A 21,939-nucleotide genomic window follows, 5' to 3' on the forward strand; every position below is an offset into this window, starting at 1 on the left:
GCGAAATATCGAAGACGTAAAATTTCGAATAGACAAAGTGAAGTTATTTCCAACGACGTGCGTGCATATACGTAATACGGATTGATAAAAGACAAACCGATCGCAGATAATCGATTTTCGAGACAGTATCACGTTCAATTTTGCATCTAAGCAAAATCACTGAGTGTATTTTCGCGATAAAGTCGAAACCGATTACCTATAGACGCGAGTGCTAAACGTAACGTATTTTAGATACGAATTGAACCATTTTTTAAACAATGGCTATCCACAGCTTCATCCTCGAAGTTCGTCAAAGACGTCAAGAAGCGACCATCAGCATTGATTTCATGAGCGACATCGGAGACGCCTACAGACAAATCCGAATTTCGACCTTTTTGAATTGGATGCGCAGCCTCCTGATCTTCGACGAGCCAGAAATTTCAAGCAGCGATGGGTACGTGATTACGGTAAATCGAATTGCGAGACGTGGAGATGAAATTCGTACGACGGTTCGAATTAATGGACAGATCCGAACACAGCCAACGATACCGGTAACTACGTTCCGGGAAATTTACCGATCTTTCGGCATCCGACGACCATAGACAAGCTCAAATTCGAAGACAAAATTCCAACTTAAAGTCGTAGACTTAACATAGTGCGACACAGTCGCTACTTTTGGAATTCTTTTAGCTAAAAAAGCTCAAATAACGTAAGTTTAAGAAAACCAGATTTAAGCTTGTGAAACTTATTTTGAATAAAAAATTTTTCATACGACATAAATGACTCGACTACTCATTAGGTAAAAACTTAAAACTAAAAAACAAATAACAAGCTAAAAACAGGTAAATAAATTTATTTCAACAAGAAGAAAACCGAATTTGAGAAATTCGCATCAAGACTACAAGTTCGATACGTAAGTATTAGGTACAAAATAGGTAAGTAATACCTACGTAACTGAATAATTAAATTCAAATACTCAAAACTATTTTCGCGTAGCGAATACCTAAAACATTGACTTTTCCAAAATTTTGAAACACATTTCGAACCAAAATTGAATTGTTAATATTGCGACAGGCATCACTTTTTGATTCGAAGTCAAAATTTTTCCAAAATCAACGAATAAACAGAAGTAGACGAGTTTATTTCGGAGAATTCATCGAACACGATGAAAGCGACATTTGGCAACATAGCCAACACAAACCGATTCGATCGAGCTAATTGTATCAACCGATTACATGACTAGATTTTTTCACATAAAACAACAAGTTTTTATTAAAATTACATAACAAAGGAAAAATATTCTTATACTAAAAGATGCACAGACTCATTAGGAACATTTCTATCGAAACAGAATTTTGAAATATTAATTAACAACTGAGATATGACGTAAAATTAATCGAAATCGAGCATAGCTTGACACGTTTGCAATTGGACAGCAGAAATTCCTAGAACTTATCGTAGTTACCACTACAAACACATCACTTATACGATCGGTTCGCAACCAGCCGCCCGACCGGCGCCAGTTTCGCCAACCGAACGCTACGAACGTAGATGAAGTAGGTAGGTGGGGGATTCAGATAAGCCAACACAACCGGCTGCATCGAGCGACACGCTGTACTTTACGAACATTATTGTTCTGTTCTCCGTTCGGGTATGTGCTTGCTCGTGTACTTTTGCTAATTTCTGCTCCTTTAAGTTGAAAGCTTTTATAAAACGTGTCTCTTTTGACGTGTAATTGTGCGAATTACTTCGCGAACTGCTTTTTACTGTGATTTATCGAAAAATCCAAACATTTTTCACGACTTTGTGCGAAAGGATTTCGGAATCCAAAGTGCGCTCGGTAGTGAGACGTGCGATTCAAGTCACGATCATACTTTTGTGTAAAGTGCGATTTATTTCATACTCTTAAGCTCGAAAGCTTAATTTCTAATCGCGAGTGCGAATGTCGGAAGGTGAGAAAGTATACCAATTTCCACCGATCGAAAAACGGCTCGCGGACATAGACCCACAGTGGAAAGTGTCGACGAATCCGAACGTTGACGAATCCGAAGTGCTAGCGACGCAAAATCGCGACTTTTGTGCATATCACACACAACGATTCGGGCTTGCCACCAAACCTGGTGATTGGATCAGAGTAGCGAGAAAAATCGTGAAAGAGGCCAAACCTGGACCAGACGAGTCAACTTCAAGTACGAAAAGTACTAATAACGACAAAGACGGTGAGTGTAAATAATAACACATATTTATTCTGCTTTTTAATGCATGACTTTATTTACGTAAAATCGAAACATCCGTGAACAAGTGCCGAATTTATCGCGTATTTTTTCGTTTCATTTTGCTTCACAGATGTCGTCGCTTCCAGCATTAACGTGCGAAAAATGCCACCTCGTAATCTTCAAACCGGCGATCACGGCAGACCTAAAGGACGCCGCCACCGTACTCGCAACAAGTGATTGCAAACACGTATTCCACGCAGCATGCGTAAGAGACATGTGCAATGAGGCAAATGCCAACGGACAACAAATGGTCTTCTGCCCACGTGATCAGTGTAACATGACACTTTACGCCTCACAATTTCATTTAATGCAGACAACGCTACAAGCGCTAGACTTACGTGCGCTGGCAAACTCGACGGTGGAAATTGAAGCTCAATTCTGGCAGGATAGTCATGCCACTAGTGAGCAACAAATCGCGCAAACCCAAGCTTTAGTAGCGAAGCTACAGGCAGAACTTACGAGTACGAAAACTCAACTCGCTAAGACTAAAAGTCTTTACCAATTAGCTTTATCTAAAGCTAATGAGAGGCGATCACGATCAAGATCGACTACACCAGCGAGAAACGCTGACGACGCATCCGTTATTCTCAGCACAGCTGCGAACGTATTATCAGTTCAATCTGACAACACAAACCAACCTGGTACATCAACATCGTCACCAGCTTCCTACGCAGCTGCAGCCGCAATCCAACCGGACTTCGAAAATATTCAACGTCCGATACACGAATACAGACCACCACTAAAAAGTACACAAGGTCAAAAATTGCCAACAGGCAATATACAGAAGAGTTTTGCTCCAAACCCAGCGATAAGAGGCCGAGCTCCAACTCCAACTTACAATTCACAACAACAGATGTTACAACATCAAATGCCGCCGCCACGGCTACCAAGAGGAGTATCCCCCGGCAACATTCGAATGTCGAAAGCAAATCAACAACGTGCCGCAGCAGCACAGCAGCAAATGGCACCAAATGCCAACGTAAATCTGGCAGCAGCCAGACCTGACCAGGTACCTCCTCACGTTTCGGTTATGGACCAGGTACCACAATACGACGATCAAGGCAAATTGATACCACCTGCGCTACACACGCCATCGACACAAACACGCAGCATTTATCGAACTCAACAGACAAAAAGTCGAAGCAAACAAGAACGTGATCGTAAAGGACCTTTCGCACAGACGAAACGAGAACACGATCGATTTTTTCGACGATATGCGATAAAAGCAACGACTTTATTTCCATTTTTTCCACTACAATTCTACCCTTGTCGATATTCACTTCTTGTGACGTTTAACAACCAAGCCGCGAACGGCGTATACACTGCAATTGCAGCTCAAGATGTCCTAATGATGGGAGATGGGTACATCTGGGGAATGGTCCAGTATATGCTACGACTACGAGAGAATATGCTACAAGCATTACATCCAGGACTATACCGACGTGATTTGAGTATCGTTGACCTCATCAATACGTTAACGAAGCTAAAACACGCACCACCGCGAGTCATGTACTCGATTGGAAACTGGGATATGTTTAATGGCATGTCTGCGAGGACTTTCCGCGATCATTATGCGGTACTACTAAGACTCATGCGAAAGTATAATGTAAGAGAAATCTACATTATGCCACTGATGTATTTCCCTGACCAGAATGAGCAGCTCGTAGAGGCTTACACGAAGGTATTTGCAGCTCAAGATGTCCTAATGATGGGAGATGGGTACATCTGGGGAATGGTCCAGTATATGCTACGACTACGAGAGAATATGCTACAAGCATTACATCCAGGACTATACCGACGTGATTTGAGTATCGTTGACCTCATCAATACGTTAACGAAGCTAAAACACGCACCACCGCGAGTCATGTACTCGATTGGAAACTGGGATATGTTTAATGGCATGTCTGCGAGGACTTTCCGCGATCATTATGCGGTACTACTAAGACTCATGCGAAAGTATAATGTAAGAGAAATCTACATTATGCCACTGATGTATTTCCCTGACCAGAATGAGCAGCTCGTAGAGGCTTACACGAAGGTATTTACAGACTCTTGGTCTAGAACCTACAATGGTATCGTAGAGATAATGGGACCTGAAAACTTTTTTGGCAACATGCGACCGAACATGGACAATTTCGGACCGTGGTTTGAACCAGAGGTCTATCACGATTACGTATTCGCAATCCGCGACGACCTCATCATGCCGCCAAAAGATCCGAAAGAGCGGGAACGTGAAGAGAACGAAGGGGAAGAAGACGCCTTCCAATATTACGACGATGATAATTCTTCGGAATACTCGCAATCATCTCAACATTTCGTTCAACAGGACGATGAATTTCCGGAAAAACAAGCCGAACTACAATTCGAAAGTCCAGGAACGGATTACATACCGATTGGTCAGCAACAAGCTGGAGCTAACGACAATATACTCATAAACGCTGGACTTAGTCAAGCCAACTTGGAGCAGTTCAACGCTCAACAAGCGCAACAAGCGCAACAACACGTTGCAATGGAAGGTATCGAAACCACACCGGAAACGGTACAAAAGATGGTTGAAGTACCCGGAGGACAACAAATGATGAACATTTCGACTACAAGATTCAACCAAGCTTGGGACGAATTGAATCAAACTATTCAGCAACATGCTCCTGAAACGAAACAAATGCAACCATTTGGAAACAATCAAGTTGCAAAACACCAAGGGCTACCCCCAACGATCGATAAACCAGCTTTCACCATTTTGCGAGATGGAAAAACTGAGTACACTGGACACAGCCCAAATACACCTGAAAAAATGGAAGAAGGAGTGGAAACGACTGTTCTACCAGGAACGGTTCCATTTTCAGAATACCCTTCAACGTCAAACCCTAGTACGCCACAGGCGCCGATAAACACGACGCAAGGATCCACAGGATCATCGCCGAATAAGTCGCAAAATGCAGCAAACTTCCTTACTAGTACGCCGAAACCTCAACGCCAACAAGGCGAAGCGAATAGCAACAAAGATAGCGCAAACACTACAATCAACCACGAAGATGCTGACATGCCAGAGAGCTAATACGATACAATCGTAAACACGACTTAGACACAGTCTAATACATAAAATCTGGTGAAAATTAACAACTACGTACGACTCAGAAAAGATAGAAATTTTGGCCATTTTTGAAATAATAATTTCAACTTCCAAATTGTAGGTACCTATCCGAATAAAAGTAGGTACTGATAAATTCAAAAAAGGTTTGAACCTAGGGACCAATTTCACCAGAATTTACATTACAAAATCTTCCACTCGAAGTCTTATTTATTTTTCGTAGTTTTGAACTTTGTTTAATTTTCCAAAATCGAGTGGACTAACGTAAAATTGCAAAAAATGAGTCGAAAAATTACTGTTTAACATAATCGCGCAGCGATATCAAATTGACATTTTGTAAAAATTACCCACAGGGTACCTTATTAATCAACTTTCTCAACAGCAATCGTCGAAATATCATCGTAGTCGCCGCTGACTTGGCATCATCGCAACCAAGGCGAGGTAACATTCCGCCAACGTTTTCAACGTCGTTATCTGTATTCAAAGAAGTCAACTTTAACATCCGACGATAATCATCTGTATTTTGGTTCGATAATTCGATTAATCCGCTACGTTGCATTTTTTCGATTGATATATTATTGTGCTGATTGTTATAATTTGATTACATGTAATTTTACTCGGTCACAGACTGATTAATTTTTGTTTATCTATAATTTTGTTTTCGAAAGGACTGATTAGAGTTAGTTTTATTTTGTAAGATTTGACAAATTGTTTTTACGATGCGTTTTTTTGGACAGTTGTTTTATTTTTAAGATTTGTATTCTCGACGCATCGATACAGTCCTATTTTCTATTGTATTTTGTAAACTTTTTGTAAATTTTTAGAAGTTCTAAGTTTTTTGTAATTTTTTCATACTCGACGTACGACACGACATACTGCCACAGGCAGACGACACGTACCTCCTACGTTGGTTCACAGTAACCAGACTTTCGGTTCGCTTGTTCGATTTTGTCTCGTCTATCCATTTTGATTCGGGAGTTTGAAAAAATTATTAGTTTAGGGAAAACGTCTTTATTTTTGATTTCTGTCGCTAGATAGCACATACTTACCCGATGTTTTCAACTTCGTGTATTCTGTCCTTATTCGTTGCTCGTATCTTCGGATGCGATAGCGGGTGGTGCAGGGTCGCGGAGGGGAGCTTCGGGGGTATTGCTACGTGCACAGTGGGCTAAAATTGGATTTACTCTGCCTCGAATTTCCCGCAGTGGAACACCACGAGGGGCAGAGACTACTCCCACAGGGACCAGCCTTACAGCTTCGACATATCTTTCTCTCTCTGATCCGTGCTTTCCACGACTGGTTATACTCATTGAGTAAAGCCACGAAGGGGCATATGATAGAGGGGAGATATGCCGGACCTGTAAGGGTAATATAGGGTTAAGTATATGTGTTGGTAACACTGATCACGCGTCACGACACAGGGCTACAAGCCCACGGAGCGGCGCTGCGGCCGATTGTTATATTGTTGAGGTACGTAGTGATCGGACGTGTCGACGCGGTATAATCTCGGTGGTGTATCATAGCCATAATTGGCAAGAAAGCGTATTATATTAGTTTTAATTGTGTTTAATTATAAGTAATTAGTGTTAAGTGTAAAGTATCGTGTTGATACATATAAACCTTCTTAAAAGGTATTTAATTGTGTTTATTCTTTTACGTTTAATACATAGTGTCTTACACGTGACTACATTTTACTTATTGTGTGATATAATTGGTATAGCCTCCAGCCGGGGTAAGTGATATTCTCAGAGTATTCAGCTTATGCAAGTATCACCAAGTGGTACATAATATCATTATATTTACAGAATTAATTTCAGACTTGGCTAACTTTCCATTTTAACAGTCTATGACCATAAAATTTTCAAAGCGGTGTTTTGAACTCTGAGTTAGGTACTAGCTGGTAACCAATTTAAAGTAAACTTTCTTTCATCATTTTTCAAAAGTATTTTGAAGGGAGCTTGTACGTTACATCAAGATCAAAGATTTCAGTTCGGCAGAATTAGGAAGAGTTTAATTTTTTCAAGTTACTCATAATCTGAAGTTTTATTAAGGAACCCTAGTACCTATAAATAAGTTGAGCATTTCCGGCGATTAACTATGCAATACATATTCTGTCTGTGCATAGATGAATGCCTAACCTCCATAATGCAGGGAACAGTAATTACAATCTACGTAGTTGTTATGGATATAGAAATGTGACTTGTGGAACTGGATAAAAGACTTTTTGTGGTGTTTTTCGATGCAAACAAATTGAAAATGCTTGAACACTTCAATGTTACGAAATTTGGGAGATTTAAATCAGAGTTTGGCACTTGTGCCTGCAATCTAACTCATCAATGAACCATGTAAGTAAACTGAAAAAAGGGCTAAAGAAACTTAAACAGTTGACTCCTTGTTTCAATGCTATTTTAATAGATAACGGTAGATTAAGGTATCACGAATAATTGAAAAACAAATACACAGACTAAATATTGAGCTGAATTAATACTCAAGTATTGAAAAAAATTCAAGGAAAAAAAAGTAAAAAATAACCACGAAAATAACCAAAGAGAATGATCAAAAAAAAATTATCACTTTCGTAAATTTGCCAATTCAATTTTATAAACACAAAAAAAGGATGCAGTAGTATTTTTGCGTCCTCCTACGCGCTTTTCATCGATCCCTGATAAAATGTACGGATATAAGAACTTGTCATTATCATAAAATATAAATAAAATGCAACGATGGAAAACTGAAACCGAAGTTACAATTTTTTTACGTCTGTTTTTATTGAAATATTTATCTGCATGGGTATTATATTTCACCTTTTTCCCTCAAGTACGTATTTTCTTCTGGCAAATGAGTCTGTAGATGTAGATAAAAAAATTTTGTTTTATTTTTATCCCTGTTTTAACGCCACATTCGATGCCATTGCCACTTGGGCCTTTTACACATACCTATTATGCTAAAGTAACATTTTCATGTTACGTTAATAATGTTCCAACACCTCATCTAATTACGGAATTTTTATATTTTATGCTTCGCAGAATTTGAATCATAATTAATAAGAGGTTAGGTTAGGTTAGATTCAAATGCTCAGATTCGATCTTCTCCAAGAGATCTAATTGGATGGACATTTTTACAATCTGGTTTAATTTAGATCCAATCATGAGTAGAACTGAACATTTTTTCCTGGGTCTGTTATGGTTTCGCAATGCAATAAAATGTTATTAAAATACCAAAAAATTTTAGATCCAGTTTGATTCAAATTAATTCAGGTACATATTTGAAAAAAAAATGTTTATCCAATCGGATCAGAATAGGATCTGATGAAATACAATTGGATAAGATCGGATCAACAATTGAATCTGATCTAATTTAATCCAAAAATTAGTATGATCCAAACAAGTTCACCTCATGAGTCTTCAGCTTTTTCAACTTTGAAAAGGATCATTTTGTTGCAGAAAAAAGTTACTTTGGATTCTGATTTTATGACCAAAGTGTGAAAAAATTCAGCTTAAAAAATTCTTGAAAGCCATCACTCCTTCAATTTTGCAATCAGGCAACTTCGCAAGAATCTAATACCATGTCATAAAGTAGTATTCCGGTCAGCCATGTTATTTTTGACCAGCTTCTTATCAGTATAGGTGTCATGCCATTAAAATCATGGCAAACTGGGTATGCAAATTTATCAACATATTAGCTAATCATGCTGCGACAACTCATAAAAGGAAGAAAAACATTAAAATCAATGTTCCCGCAAATTAAGATTTTCTCAAAAATAATTTTCTCCGCAGTGCTCTGAAGTAAAAAAATTAAAATTTTTTTATTAGGTACCTATTTCACAAGATTTCCATCACCGATATAAAACAACCATTCCAGCGAGAAAAAAACTTTCAAGGTCGAACTCGAGTTTCCACGCTAAATAAATTGCTAAATGTAACCGAAGCAAATCGAACAGAATTTTAAAAATTTTCCATAGTAAGTATTGCTTACTTTTTGCAAAACAATGGAATTATTCTGACCTTGAAACATATGCTACCTCCTGGAAGAAATAATTTGGGGATTACTCATGAATTCCGAATCTGAACGTGAGAAATATACTTCATTGAAAAAATCAATCTGAACTCGAAAAAAAAATCGAAATTTCTCCTTTTATTAGTACGATACAATCATTCCAAACAGCATGCATGGAAACATGCATCTTTAAAGAGACCCTCTCTCGTTCAACTCTAAAATTCAGCTTTTAAAATCGATTCTACAGCTATAATATTTTTTTACGCTCTTTCCACGCTTGCAGTTTATTAAACTTTACAAGGCCACAATGATTCCTATTTTTCGAAAAATTGAGCGAAGTACAAAATTGGATGAATTGGATCTAAACTCTTGACATCAACGTTCTTCATTTTTTTTTTTTAAACTCAAAAAAAGGTGCAGAAGATCACTGATTGAAACTTTGCTCCTATTATCTTAGTTAAGATAGCAACTTATCAGTCAGAAATAAGATTTCATACTTCAGTTTTGACCTAGCAAGCAAGTAAACAAATAATCGACCAAATAGTTATGTCTGGGAAAACTCCATCAAACTGAAAGGTGTTAACAGCAGAACAAAGTACCATACCATCGCAATACAAACTAAGACATCACATCACAATCATATTAAAATAGTAACAACTTTTCGCACCACAATCTTATATAGAAAACCATACACACATGTGAGATCTCACAGGCGTGAACAGACAAAAGGAAAAAAATCAGTCTCTAAAATAAATCATGTTGAACTTAAAAGGCGAAAAAAAAAGAACTCGCGACGAACAAGTTCCAATAATAGTCACGCGATTTTTACTACGGCCATTTTTCGAATCATTTCATGTTTTTTTAAGGAACAATAGTAAAACTAGAATTGCGTTGAAGTTTCCCCAAAAATAACAAATATTTATTGCTTTCTAGACACGCACACGTTTCTAAAACTCCGCTAAATAGACGCAACGCCGAACGTGAAGATGTGAATTTTTCCTCTACTTTCAGGGGGTGTGTAAGTGTAATGTGTATGCGTGTAACGAGAGAAAAAAAAGATTTCACACAGCTGAAAATCGATAGATTTAATGCTTTAATGGTACTTGAAATAATCCCCGAGCAAAGAAAAAGACCTTATTTTCAAAATAAAATCGTTTTCCGTCTTAATTTCCGCAGATGTATCCATAAAGGTGTAAATTTATTTTTATTGCGTTACTTTTATTTAGAAGAGCAGAAAAACATCAATTATAGCCAAGATACGAGTATCCAGTTCGCTGCTCAGCTATTAGTCAAGATTTTTCAAACGCAATCATACCCTAGGGGTTTATGTAACGTTGTGTTATATAAAAATATGAGATATAGAAGTGTTGGGGGTTGTTAGGTTTTTGAAAGGTAGAGTAGGTAGCTGGGTAGAAGGTACATATGTTTCGTGGACTTCACTTCATATATGTCAGGTATATATCCCTTATCTTTCCCAAGTTCGAAACATTAAAAAATTATCAAAGCTTCTCATCGGGTTATTCCCGGTATACGTATTTTGTAAATATGAATAGCAATAATTTCTTACGTTAAATTACTTTTATCGCATATCTAACGATGTTACGACGGCGTTGGTAACGAAAAAAAAAAAAAATTGATTAGGTATGTGTTAGGTACATAAAAACGAAATACGAGTACGTGTTTAACATTCTGTCAACAAAAAAGAATAATAATACATAATTTTCTGCGATTTTTCCCCGTCTTTTGGTATACGTACATACAGTCTGCATAAAAAAGTATATTAACTGAATGATGTTGGAAAATTCAAATTTTGAAAAGAAAAAAAATGCGCGTTGAAGGAACCAGCATATAATTTCAAAAATTACATTGCTATATAGTATACATCAGTGCACGATGGAATAAAACGAAGAAAGATGTAGGTACCTACTCGCTTATGCAGATAAGTGAGAAAGTATACATTATACATTATCTATCAAAATATTTAGGCCACCACTTCAACCATTATTTGAAAACTAATGTAAGTACCTATTTTTTCTCACATCCAACTCGAAAGTATCTATTGCTATTTTAAGGAAACATGAAAAATAATATTCTAAATATTCTTTAAAACACCATTTAATATACACATAACGTGTTCCTTTTCAGAATAAACCCCTCACAATAGTAACATAGGCAACCCATCTTAAAATCGTATGACAGTATTTGCCTACCCTTGGAATAGAAGGGGTCGAGTTTGCACTTTACTGCCCTAAATATTAAATTTTATTTCGAATTCTCCCAATGTGAAAGATCATTGTGCAGGTTGATCAGAAAAGGCCACGTAAAAATGCATAAGTAGATATTATGTGAATAAAAGATTTTGAGAAGTTGATCATTTTTACAATTTTCTCTGAAAATCAATAAATTATATCCTCTTCAAGTTATCTGTGGAAGATATAAATATTTAAATTTTTTTAAAATCATCCAGAAAATTTTTAAAATGAAATGAGACACGAGACACCTGTAAAGTAAATGATTTTGATTAGGTGGTCATTAATAATAGGTAGGTAACTATAATAATTTTTAAAAAAATAAAAAAAAAATAAAAGTGGTCAAATAGGTATAAGTGAATTTGAATGATTCCAGAAAAATGTATCAACTACAAAATAATCATCCAATCAACGAAATCAAATCATTTCCATCATCCTTTCTTAGCATCCGAAATACCATGAGATTAAAGAAAACTTAGTAATAACTATCCTTCATTTAAGATTATTTAAACCTATATCTGGATGAAACAAGAGGCTTCTAAACAATATCTAGGCCGATTATTTAGTAATAGTAGAGGAATAAAAAAAATAAAACTGCTTAACACTATAGGTACCTAAACCTCAAAATTTTGAAAACTCGGGAGAAAAAATATTACATTCGACTATTTATTCCTAAATTTCTCAACTCGTAATGCATAGGTACATATTTTTATCAATTTTTAGTGCACCGTTTGTCCTCATGATTTCTTTGTTACTGCCTTGGAGAACTTACAGAAAATTATCTGGTACCTAATAAGTTTTACCGTACCTATTTTCTACTTTTCAAAACAACTAAGAAACAAGAACAGATTACCTACATTCGAAAACTATTATCCGTAGAAGAAAAGTCTCGCATTAAGGTCAATTTTCAATCATGAGCGTACCTAGAAAAACAAATCCAATTTAAGCCCATACGATGACATCTGGGTATTTTTATAAAGCCAATTTTTGCAGTAAATGAAACTTGCTTCCTGTTTCTAACGATCAATTCCGTTCACTTCAGTTTTACTTTAATTTCTGAGACAGGTAAATTTTCGCTTTACTTAATCAATAAGGTACAAACTTTTCCAGATAATAAATACCTAAGTTTAATCAACACCCTTCACTACATTCATCTTAGAATCTGCACATTCTATGAACCATCTAATTAATTACCTTCGGTGCGAATAAGTTAGCTATTTAGTTTAGCAGTTGTGAGTAGAGAATGGGTATAGGCACGGTAGGTAGGTACTTAAAAGAATGGTACCTACCTAATGTAAAATACTATTGAATGATTTTTGAAATTGTCATGATTTAATTGGAAGTAAAAATTGACATCAGTAGGTGATATTAAATTTTGTTGGTTGGTCATTCAGTGAGAAATCCAAAAGGTCTTTGCTCATTTGAGCAATGACCAAGAAATAGAACTCTCAGGTTTTTAGAAAATGATAATCTATAATGATCATTCTCCCAGAAAATAGGCAGATGAAAATGTTATCTAAGAAATGAATCGAATTATATGGGCCTAAGTACTTAATTGAGAGGTAGGGCAAACGATGAGTCACGTTGGAGAAATATTTAAAATACCTACCTACCTACTTACTTACCTACCTACCAACAAAGTGAGAATAAATATATGTAGTTGGGTGTGAATCCTTGAATTTGTATTTGTAAAAATAATCCACATTTTTTTTTTTGAAAAATTAAAAAAGAAGATATAAAACTGTGCTAAAATTTGTATGTAGTTTGGTTTAAAATTTCATGGATTTTGAGCGGCACGAATCTCACATTCATCTCCCTCGGGGAACTTTTTGAAGTACCTAATTCGTGACAGTTTTCTCGAGAGTTGCATTCGCACGACTTCTTTAAAAAATCACTTGATTCGATCTTCAATCAACATATAATCAAGCGAGCGTGGCATTTTGTAAATTATAATTAATAAATACGTATTTTACGTCGAAAATTAACGTGGTAATAATTTTTTGAATAGAATATAGTTTTAAAACGGTGCATAATTTGTAATTTATTAATTTTTTACTCAATAAAAATTAATAACGTGAAATACTTTTCGAGTAGAAATTAGTTAAAACATCGTCTTACCTGTTTTCGTTGATTTTAAAAGATCGCGGAACTTTTCAGTAGAACGCTGAGCACTAGCAATACGGTAGTATAAAAGACAAATGCCAAATGTTGATTGAGAGTGGAGCAAACTGCTGCAAAAGCTAAAGCCTTCGGACCACCCCACACGTTGGAAAAACCTGACGCAGTTGTATTGTAAATACATACAAAACGCTTGCGTCTTTGCCATTGCGTCGAATTGTTGTATGTATTATGATGCCACACTGGGTACCGCAGAATTCACTATTCGCCCCAAGTTAATTTATTAAACAAACCTGAAACCAAAGAATCATCGTTTACACAGTGTCCATTAAGAAATAATCGAATGGGAAAACATTAAAATTTCAGCAAATAAAACTTACCACTGGTGCTAATAATTACGTTCAAAAGAATAAAAGAAAAAGAGAGAACAAAAGTTGTAAGGAACTCGAATAAACCATATAAGAATCCTAATTTTCAATTTTCGAATTCGGCCCTTGAAGCCCTTGAATCCGTTAATTTCTTCAATTGAACAAATCAAAGACTTTAATTTTTTCCTCAATTTTTCAATCGTAGAATGAAACCAAGCGACAATTAATTCGAATCAAAACTGCTTCGTTATGCTTCAACCACTTCATCTGTCAAATTCAGCGTTCTTACGTTGAGTAGGTACAGTCTGAATAAAAACTCGGATTCATTTTGAAAAATTTAGCAAAATTAAATAGTAATGTGGTATAAATCTCGTATCTCGATAAAAAAAAATGCAAGATGAAAATCTTTCTTTGGGTAAGTTAATGAAGAAATTTATTACTATCACTCAAAATGAGCATTTCCCCTCACTCAAGATTACGTTTGAAACTGAGGTAGAAAAAAAAACAAAAAAGAAGGTGGAGAAGGGACAAAAGTTGTCATTACATCTGTACCTCTGCATTTGACAGGTAGTTCAAAATGCAATACCTATTTCAAATTCATACGAATAGTTTCAAAATTATCAACAAGAAGCTGCTTTTGTGGGCCCCGTTTTTGCGCTTTTTTACCCATGAATATTTTGTGTTTGCACGAATGATATTTCATTGTAAATTGAAAAGGACTTTAAAAGGCCAGCCCTCTTGTCTGACGTGAGCTATATTGTAAATGATGATCCGTAATCTGATAAACCATCCTAATAGGTGTACATGTAGCTGATCCTTCAACTTCTCAAGTTCATTCAACTAAAAAATAAAGTAGGTAGGTACCTGCTATTGGGAAAAAGAGCTGTTTGAACATGACAAAGAAGCTTAGCATTAGCTTAGATTATTTGTTGAATGTAGAAGTCACGGCGAAAAGGTACCTTATCTACCACCAAGTTGAAAAGTAATACCTATAACATGCTGCACAAAAAAAGGTAGATCAGCTTTCCTGTCAATAAATTATTCAAATCGAAATGAAAATATTTTTTTGGAAGAATTTAGGATGCTATGTATTTACATCAACATTATTTTTAAATATATAGTAAGTAGGCGATAGGCCTACCGAAGCTTATGAAATGATTAATTGTAATTTTTAGGTATTAAATTAACGTACCTAGCGAACATTTTAGTACCATGATAATTTTCATTGATCTAATAATCTAATTAAAAATGCGTCAATTTCTTTACGATTTTGATCGGCTAGGTCACAATAGGTTTGTTTAGATAAGTACCTGAGTAAGTACCTAAGTAAGTACATAAACATATCATAATTTCATTTTTCCCACTATTTTTTCAAATTTCATATTTCATTCATGATTTCAAGAGACATCTAATTACCTACATTTGCTCGATGAATTCTGTACTGTACTGTTTCTTTTCATTTACTTTACTCCGTAGTTCGTACTCCCTTTACCTACTCGGCTACTCCATGAAAATAAAAAATGATAAACACATCACCTCATTACACTCTCACCTCACCCATAAAAACCTATGTCATTCGGTGATAAACAACGCTGCTCGCCACTTTCGCTTGCGTGCGCACATTTTGGTGATAAATAGCGATAAAAGAATGTACACAAAAAATGTGATAAGCTTTCTTGATAAGCTTTTTTTGTAGCTTTTTTAGAATAATCGTGAAACTTACCCTGTTGTGTAATACGTAATATTTTATATTTCGGCTGTATTAAAATATTTAAGCAGTTTGATTTTCCTATTACTAAATCGTTCAAAAACAATCATGCAAATACAAATCAAACTGTTGGGACGAGATCCACACATTATTCAGGTACCGTAACATGTTTTCAATATTGCAAATAACCTCATTCTTTAGCTTGATGTAATTAGAAAATAAGTATGTATTTTAATTCATTCGGCTTCCCGCTGTTTTCAGGTTACTCCAGAAACTTCCATTAGTAGTATCAAACAACAGATTCATCTATATTTGAGGATACCCATTGAAGCACAAAAACTAGTTTTTGAGGGCCAAATTCTTAAAGGTACATATTTCATTATTCTTCGTGAATTTTTAGTTGTTTAGGTACGATGCATAATTCATTAAATTTCTGTCGTGAACTCATCAGTTTGTTACTGAATACGAATCCTAACTACTGCATTACATTTTGATTAATACTTCGTTACGTTAGTTACGTCAAATGAAACAGTTCTTATTCGTTTTTCAGATGATAAGAAAATAAAACATTTTACACGCCTTCAGAATAACAGCAAAATTCACCTAATAGTCGTGATAAAAAAGACTTATCCATTATACAACAAATTGTATGACATCGTTCGTCTCCATTGCAATGAAACTGAAACGCAAAAAATTTTGAGCATTTTTATGCGGGTACGTGAAAACGACACCTTACTATAACGTTTTGTGTGGTCAATTATTATATTCTGAGTTAATTATTTTTCTGTTCCACAGAAAATGTATGATTCGTTCTCTTCGTTAAGTTTGGACGATCTCGAGCGCATCGCCCAAGGTGCATTACAACCTAATTTCGTCGAAAATGGTAGATTTTCTAAAGCTATTCAAGAACCGTTGTAACGAATATTACTCTTACCATAAACATGCTATCAATTGAGAATTGGCTGTGAATTGATTTGGTTTTGATTTCTTGTAATTTTGCTATATTAATATTATTGAATTAAATGGGTACAATTTTTTGGTTTTAATAAATACGTTCCAACTGTTGGATGTTTGTTTGTTCTATGTATATAGGTTACTTCTTTACAATAATCACCCAGTGATATAGTACGAGAAATTAGAAGTATTTTTTTATTAATTTAATAAATTATTGTGTTGAACAATAATTGATGAAAAATTAAATTATAAATACCTATTTCACATAAATCAACTAAATTACTCGGGTATCGTAACATTATTTAAAAGTAATCAACATTTATCCCTTAAAAGTGACCACTTTTTGGAAAAATGAGTCGAAACAAACCCGTCATCTCGTTCCTTTGCGTCCTGACTCTGAAAATGAGCTTTTTGTTAACTACGGGAATTAAGTATCGACCAAGTCGTGCCAGGAACTCGCAGCTCTACCTTGAAATAGGTGATTAGAACGAATACCCTTGGTATTCGAACTGATAGGTTTACAAGTTGACGAAGTAATTTCATGCGCATGGTTACAATAAGCGAAATCCTTTTTTCATATCACTGTAATACGAATGAAATTCCACTATACTTTCATTCTGGATATGATACCTACTTAGTCTTTGGTGATCTTAATTAGATATTTAAAAATATTTGCGTTGTGTAACATTGGAAATAATCTCCGCAGATGTTTTTAAAAAAATGAAAAATTTGAAAGGAGTTGAAAAGCATTTTTCCAGTGGGAAATAATTGAAAGATATGCAAAATTCAGGCAGTCACGAATTGGAAATCCGAGATTTCGTCAATGATTGTCGCATTCTGTATAAAATATCTTTGTCATCGGTGAAAATTTTATTATATTCGGAAATGTCGAATAATTTTATACCAGAAGTAAGATGTCTACTTATAAATCATTTAATTTCACTGATCACTGTAAACAAATTTGATGAACTTTTAACCCACACAGTTTTTAGTAATTACACGTACATCATTTTTAGCACCTCTTTAAAGTCACAACTGTAATATTGCAGGTACTTTTACGCATCACATCGGAAATAGAAAACGTAACAAATTTGTATAATAAAATAGCTGAGTATCAAGAGAAACTTCAACAACTTTCATATTTTCAAGATACTTGCTCCACACAAATGTACAGCTATGAAATTTGGTTACAAAGACTTGTATTCCAGCTCGATGCTTTACTATCGAGCATTAAAAAAATAGTTTACAAATTATTGAAGCTCTACATAAGTGATTCGCTTATCACAGCTATCAGGTAAGAGATGAATCACTATTACCAATTTTGAGAGAAGTCACTGCGCTTTTCAAGAATTAATAATACATATGTAATATCGCAAATATCCGCAACAGATTGATAGGTTTTTACAACAATCTAATAACCACTTATGGCGTGATGAGCAAAGACATAAATCACGTGCCGAAATCTTCATTATTAAATCAAGATAATAAAAAGAAGTTTACCATTCCTCGAATATTAAAGGTACCTATACGTAACGTATCAGTCTACATTCAATAAAATATAAATAAATAGATTCAATAATAGGCAGGTACATGACTTTTTTAATAAATTAAAATTAATAATATTTTTTTTACAATTCAAGATTGTGGCTCATGATAGAACAGAGGAATGTGCTTACACACTGATCCAATTTTTAATTAAAAAATATAACGATATCGATAAAATCAATTCCCTTACCTCTGACTTGACTGATGCAGAAGAAGATAATTCAAAAAATGGCGATGACGATGTCCAGCATGAATCAGACAATACCAGTATTCTCGTATACAAGTTAATAAATAATTATTTCATGACTCATTAGCTACCTACTCTTTTCAATTTTTTCATTATACTCAGAGCACAGAGCTTCACTTTCAATTTCATACTTGCACTAGTTATCAATGTTAATTCATTCAATTCAACTGCCTTACACTAACAGCATTTAGATTTTTTTTAAAGACAGAAATAATTGGATATTTACTCTTACTTACCTGTTTTCCAGAACACTTACTCAATATGACTCTCCTACAAGAAATACTTCAGGAACGAATATTCATTCTACAAATAACAATAGAAATCAAACGCAAGATATTGCAACTGCAACTTTTATAATATCAGAACGTAAACGCTTAGATCTACTATTTTCCACCGTAGTCGCTACCAATCCACAAGAACTGCTGACTGAGCAAGAATTAGCTATTTCTAAACGAACCGGTTCGTCCCATAGTTAACTTTTTCTACAACGTCTTTATCTACTCAATGTTGAAAATTGACTACATGAATAGGGGCCGATGCGCATTAATTTTCAGGTTGTATAAAAATATGTTCAAAAGTGAAACAAAAATTGGTAGAAATTTACGAACAAATATTGTGGCAAAATATAGGAATTTCAGGAGAGCACATGTTATTATGGTGGACAGATTTCGGTTTGGGGAAAAGAAATCAGTTGGTTGCCCAAAAATTCAATGCATGGTTGAAACAATATTTTTCAACAGGTAAAACAATAACATTGTAGCTCATCTCTCATAAATAGTCGTAGGCTCGGTGATTTGAAAATACCTTTTCTGTTTTAGATAATATCCATATAACCGTACAACCCACGATATACAGTTTACTAGACTGCCTCTGTTGTTTTATAACTTCCACATCTTGGGATGAATTGTTCACTCAGTCTTTAATATCCGCAAATAATCAACATTCCAGACATGATTTACAAAACATTGGTTTGGTAATTTAATTTTCTGCGTACCTATACAAATCTTGTATACCCTACCACCTATTTCAACGAGTCGTACTCGACATTTTTAGAACAGAAAATCTTATTTATAGTTGGTCGAAAGAGTTTTATTATTTATTATATTTTCTGTAGGGAACCAAGACCGGACATCTTTTTTCAGACATGCTTTACGACATAGTGTTTTTGACCAACAGCTGCGAAGGTTCTAATTGGACTCAACAAGATTTAGAAAATTTACCTTTAGTTGAACAAATTCCTCTATTACACAGATTGGACCACACAATACATTCAGCCAGAATATGGGCTATGGGCAGAGCAAAATACCTCACCAATTGTTGGAATATGGAACAATTTTTCAGAGTCACTCATGTTGATGTAAACGCATCTTTATACGCCCTTAGCCTTCTAAAAGTAGGTATTTTATTTATGTCGAACTGAATAATTCTTACAAAATTGATTCAATTAATGATTTCATACAGTAAAATGTAAATTTTGTTGCATTAGTTAACACAGAATATCAGTTCATTAGACCACGAAAATTCTCATTTTGTTGTCTGCTCAAAAATGAAAGCCAAGTTGGTTTCCGAAGTCAACGTGAACATAGAAAAATTACACGTACAAATTCAATTTATATTCACCAAGTTTTCACTTTTCATTAAAATAAAAATTTCAAAATGAAAATGTAAATTTATATCTGCAGGAAGTTCCCAATCGCAGCTTAAAAATTTTAGCTTCAGTTTGCAAAATTACCAGTTTAGCGTACTTGAAAATATGTTTCCCTTCAGAGCTATACTGGCAACAACAAGACGAATGTGCACCAAACATTGCAAGCGATTACGTGGAAAAATATTTAGGTAAATTTTTAATTAAGTGATTTTTAATAAATTGTAAAAAAAAAGATTTTATAATGTCTCTATTTTTTCTAGATGAGATTTTGAAACCAGTTTTATTGGCTTCGCAAAATTTACCTTTACCAGTTCAAAAACCAGTATCGAAATTAATTTTAGAAATATTATGCGAAGCTTGGCTGGACCATATCTATAATTTTCGAATTAAATTCAGGTAAATACAATGAATTCACAATAGCTGCCTCGAGTGTCTACGTATTTATTGAGTTTCTTTTTCATACAATAGCAAATGGGGAGCAATCCAATTACTGGTAGATTTTGGAGCTATACCGATGTGGATTAAAGAAAAAGTAACCATTAATAATGAAATTCAATCGTTCTTAACGTCAGACGAAATTCTGAGAAGATGTGAAGGCGTGGGTCGTTTATTACTAAGACATCCTGGAGAATCGATAGTGATGAGCAGCGAACAGGATATTTTTCAAACAGGTATAAAAATTTTGAAATATTATATACATATTTAAACCATCAGAACGAAGTATTTATTCACTTCATTTGCAGACACTTCTAAAAACAAGGAACTTGAAAACGTGCCAGAAACGTTGATGCCTCCTGAAATGTACGTTCCGAATCAAGAGAAGTGGTTGGAATTACGACTCGATGAACAAAAATTAACCATAACTACATGTTGCTAAGATATTATAATTCATCTTGAACAAAATTTTCAATGAAAAAATTATAATTTTTTAAATTATCATGATTCCTTATTTGTTTCTTTAAATAACTTTAAATGGGACAACTTGCATAACTAAAGCTTGAAACATTAGCAGCACATCACAAAAATAACACACAAATCAACAAATTAAATAAAAACAACTTTGCATAATGACTTCGTAACTCTCCTAATCAATTTAAAATTTCAAGTACCTAAGAAAACGACTAACATTGACTCTAAGAGCTAAAGAAGACAAATAGATATTTTTTCTATACCATTCCATGTTATAGCGGCGGTGTGTTTTCCAATTTCGATCTAAGAAATCCTTATAAAAAACAGAAATTTTATCTGACTGATTAGATTTACTACCCTCAGTGACGTACTTCTTGTGAAATTCTTCCTTTTCCTAAAGAAAAAGATGAAAAAAATTAGTATGTAAGAAAGAACATACGATAGAAGTACAATTGTTTGTACTGATTTATATTAAGCAAGTGAATATTTTACCTTACGAAAAGTGTAGTTATGTTTAGTCCAAAACTCGTTATTCCATTCCTGAACTTTATGCCTTTCAATACGAAATAGTTTTTCTAATTCAGTTTCTTTCTCAGGAACATAAAATCTGATCGGTCGCAGATTCGAAACAGGGTCCGGGTTGCCAATTGCATCACAACGTGCATCAGTTGAAAGTTTGGAATTTTGAATATTTTTAGAATTATTCATTGTGAATTGATTTAACTACTAATTTTAACAAATTAATACTACGAATACGCGAAAAAACGTAGATTAATTAGCACGTCCTACATCGACATTGATAATGACTCTTTATCAATTTTTTTTTCATGTAAACACACTCGCTTGAAATG

The 21,939-nt window shown here is 34.7% G+C and overlaps 4 protein-coding genes across 6 annotated transcripts in view; 2 read left to right on the forward strand and 2 right to left on the reverse strand.

Annotated features, from left to right (window-relative positions):
- The window catches only part of Cbp53E (Calbindin 53E), a 99,359-nt gene extending 85,427 nt beyond the window's left edge, over positions 1-13,932 (reverse strand). For all 3 annotated transcript variants that reach the window (XM_065343940.1, XM_065343939.1, XM_065343941.1), the window contains exon 1: positions 13,710-13,932. In XM_065343940.1, the coding sequence (XP_065200012.1) occupies positions 13,710-13,917 (208 nt within the window). In that variant the 5' untranslated portion in view covers positions 13,918-13,932. The remainder of the gene's footprint in view (positions 1-13,709) is intronic.
- A 1,783-nt stretch (positions 13,933-15,715) lies between these two features.
- On the forward strand, positions 15,716-16,850 carry LOC135831466 (ubiquitin-like protein 4A). The gene is made up of 4 exons (XM_065343977.1): positions 15,716-15,941; positions 16,047-16,152; positions 16,336-16,499; positions 16,581-16,850. The coding sequence occupies exons 1-4, from the start codon at positions 15,894-15,896 to the stop codon at positions 16,701-16,703; spliced, it is 441 nt and encodes a 146-aa protein (XP_065200049.1). The 5' UTR covers positions 15,716-15,893; the 3' UTR covers positions 16,704-16,850.
- A 191-nt stretch (positions 16,851-17,041) lies between these two features.
- On the forward strand, positions 17,042-21,475 carry LOC135831451 (uncharacterized). Its single transcript, XM_065343952.1, has 13 exons — positions 17,042-17,648; positions 17,789-18,033; positions 18,129-18,258; positions 18,380-18,567; positions 18,779-18,990; positions 19,086-19,271; positions 19,350-19,504; positions 19,646-19,924; positions 20,018-20,128; positions 20,214-20,367; positions 20,440-20,575; positions 20,648-20,850; positions 20,923-21,475. The coding sequence occupies exons 1-13, from the start codon at positions 17,517-17,519 to the stop codon at positions 21,054-21,056; spliced, it is 2,265 nt and encodes a 754-aa protein (XP_065200024.1). The 5' UTR covers positions 17,042-17,516; the 3' UTR covers positions 21,057-21,475.
- LOC135831468 (COA8 family protein CG14806, mitochondrial) lies at positions 21,044-21,911 on the reverse strand. The gene is made up of 2 exons (XM_065343980.1): positions 21,581-21,911; positions 21,044-21,482 (listed from the first exon to the last, which is right to left on the reverse strand). The coding sequence occupies exons 1-2, from the start codon at positions 21,794-21,796 to the stop codon at positions 21,273-21,275; spliced, it is 426 nt and encodes a 141-aa protein (XP_065200052.1). The 5' UTR covers positions 21,797-21,911; the 3' UTR covers positions 21,044-21,272.
- Positions 21,912-21,939: the final 28 nt, after the last annotated feature.

Source organism: Planococcus citri, chromosome 1 (assembly GCF_950023065.1).
Source record: "Planococcus citri chromosome 1, ihPlaCitr1.1, whole genome shotgun sequence".
In the NCBI taxonomy this organism is placed as follows: Eukaryota; Metazoa; Arthropoda; class Insecta; order Hemiptera; family Pseudococcidae; genus Planococcus; species Planococcus citri.

What these genes read in the sequence shown, in the direction of transcription:
- LOC135831466 (XM_065343977.1), top strand. Translation starts at nt 15,894, where the DNA reads ATGCAAATACAAATCAAACTGTTGGGACGAGATCCACACATTATTCAG. An exon ending in TGAGGGCCAAATTCTTAAAG is followed by an intron (nt 16,153 to 16,335) that starts GTACATATTTCA and finishes TTCGTTTTTCAG; the next exon opens with ATGATAAGAAAATAAAACAT. An exon ending in TTTTGAGCATTTTTATGCGG is followed by an intron (nt 16,500 to 16,580) that starts GTACGTGAAAAC and finishes TCTGTTCCACAG; the next exon opens with AAAATGTATGATTCGTTCTC.
- LOC135831451 (XM_065343952.1), top strand. Translation starts at nt 17,517, where the DNA reads ATGCAAAATTCAGGCAGTCACGAATTGGAAATCCGAGATTTCGTCAAT. An exon ending in ATTTACAAAACATTGGTTTG is followed by an intron (nt 19,505 to 19,645) that starts GTAATTTAATTT and finishes TATTTTCTGTAG; the next exon opens with GGAACCAAGACCGGACATCT. An exon ending in TTACGTGGAAAAATATTTAG is followed by an intron (nt 20,368 to 20,439) that starts GTAAATTTTTAA and finishes TATTTTTTCTAG; the next exon opens with ATGAGATTTTGAAACCAGTT.
- LOC135831468 (XM_065343980.1), bottom strand. Translation starts at nt 21,796, where the DNA reads ATGAATAATTCTAAAAATATTCAAAATTCCAAACTTTCAACTGATGCA. An exon ending in ATAACTACACTTTTCGTAAG is followed by an intron (nt 21,483 to 21,580) that starts GTAAAATATTCA and finishes CTTTTTCTTTAG; the next exon opens with GAAAAGGAAGAATTTCACAA.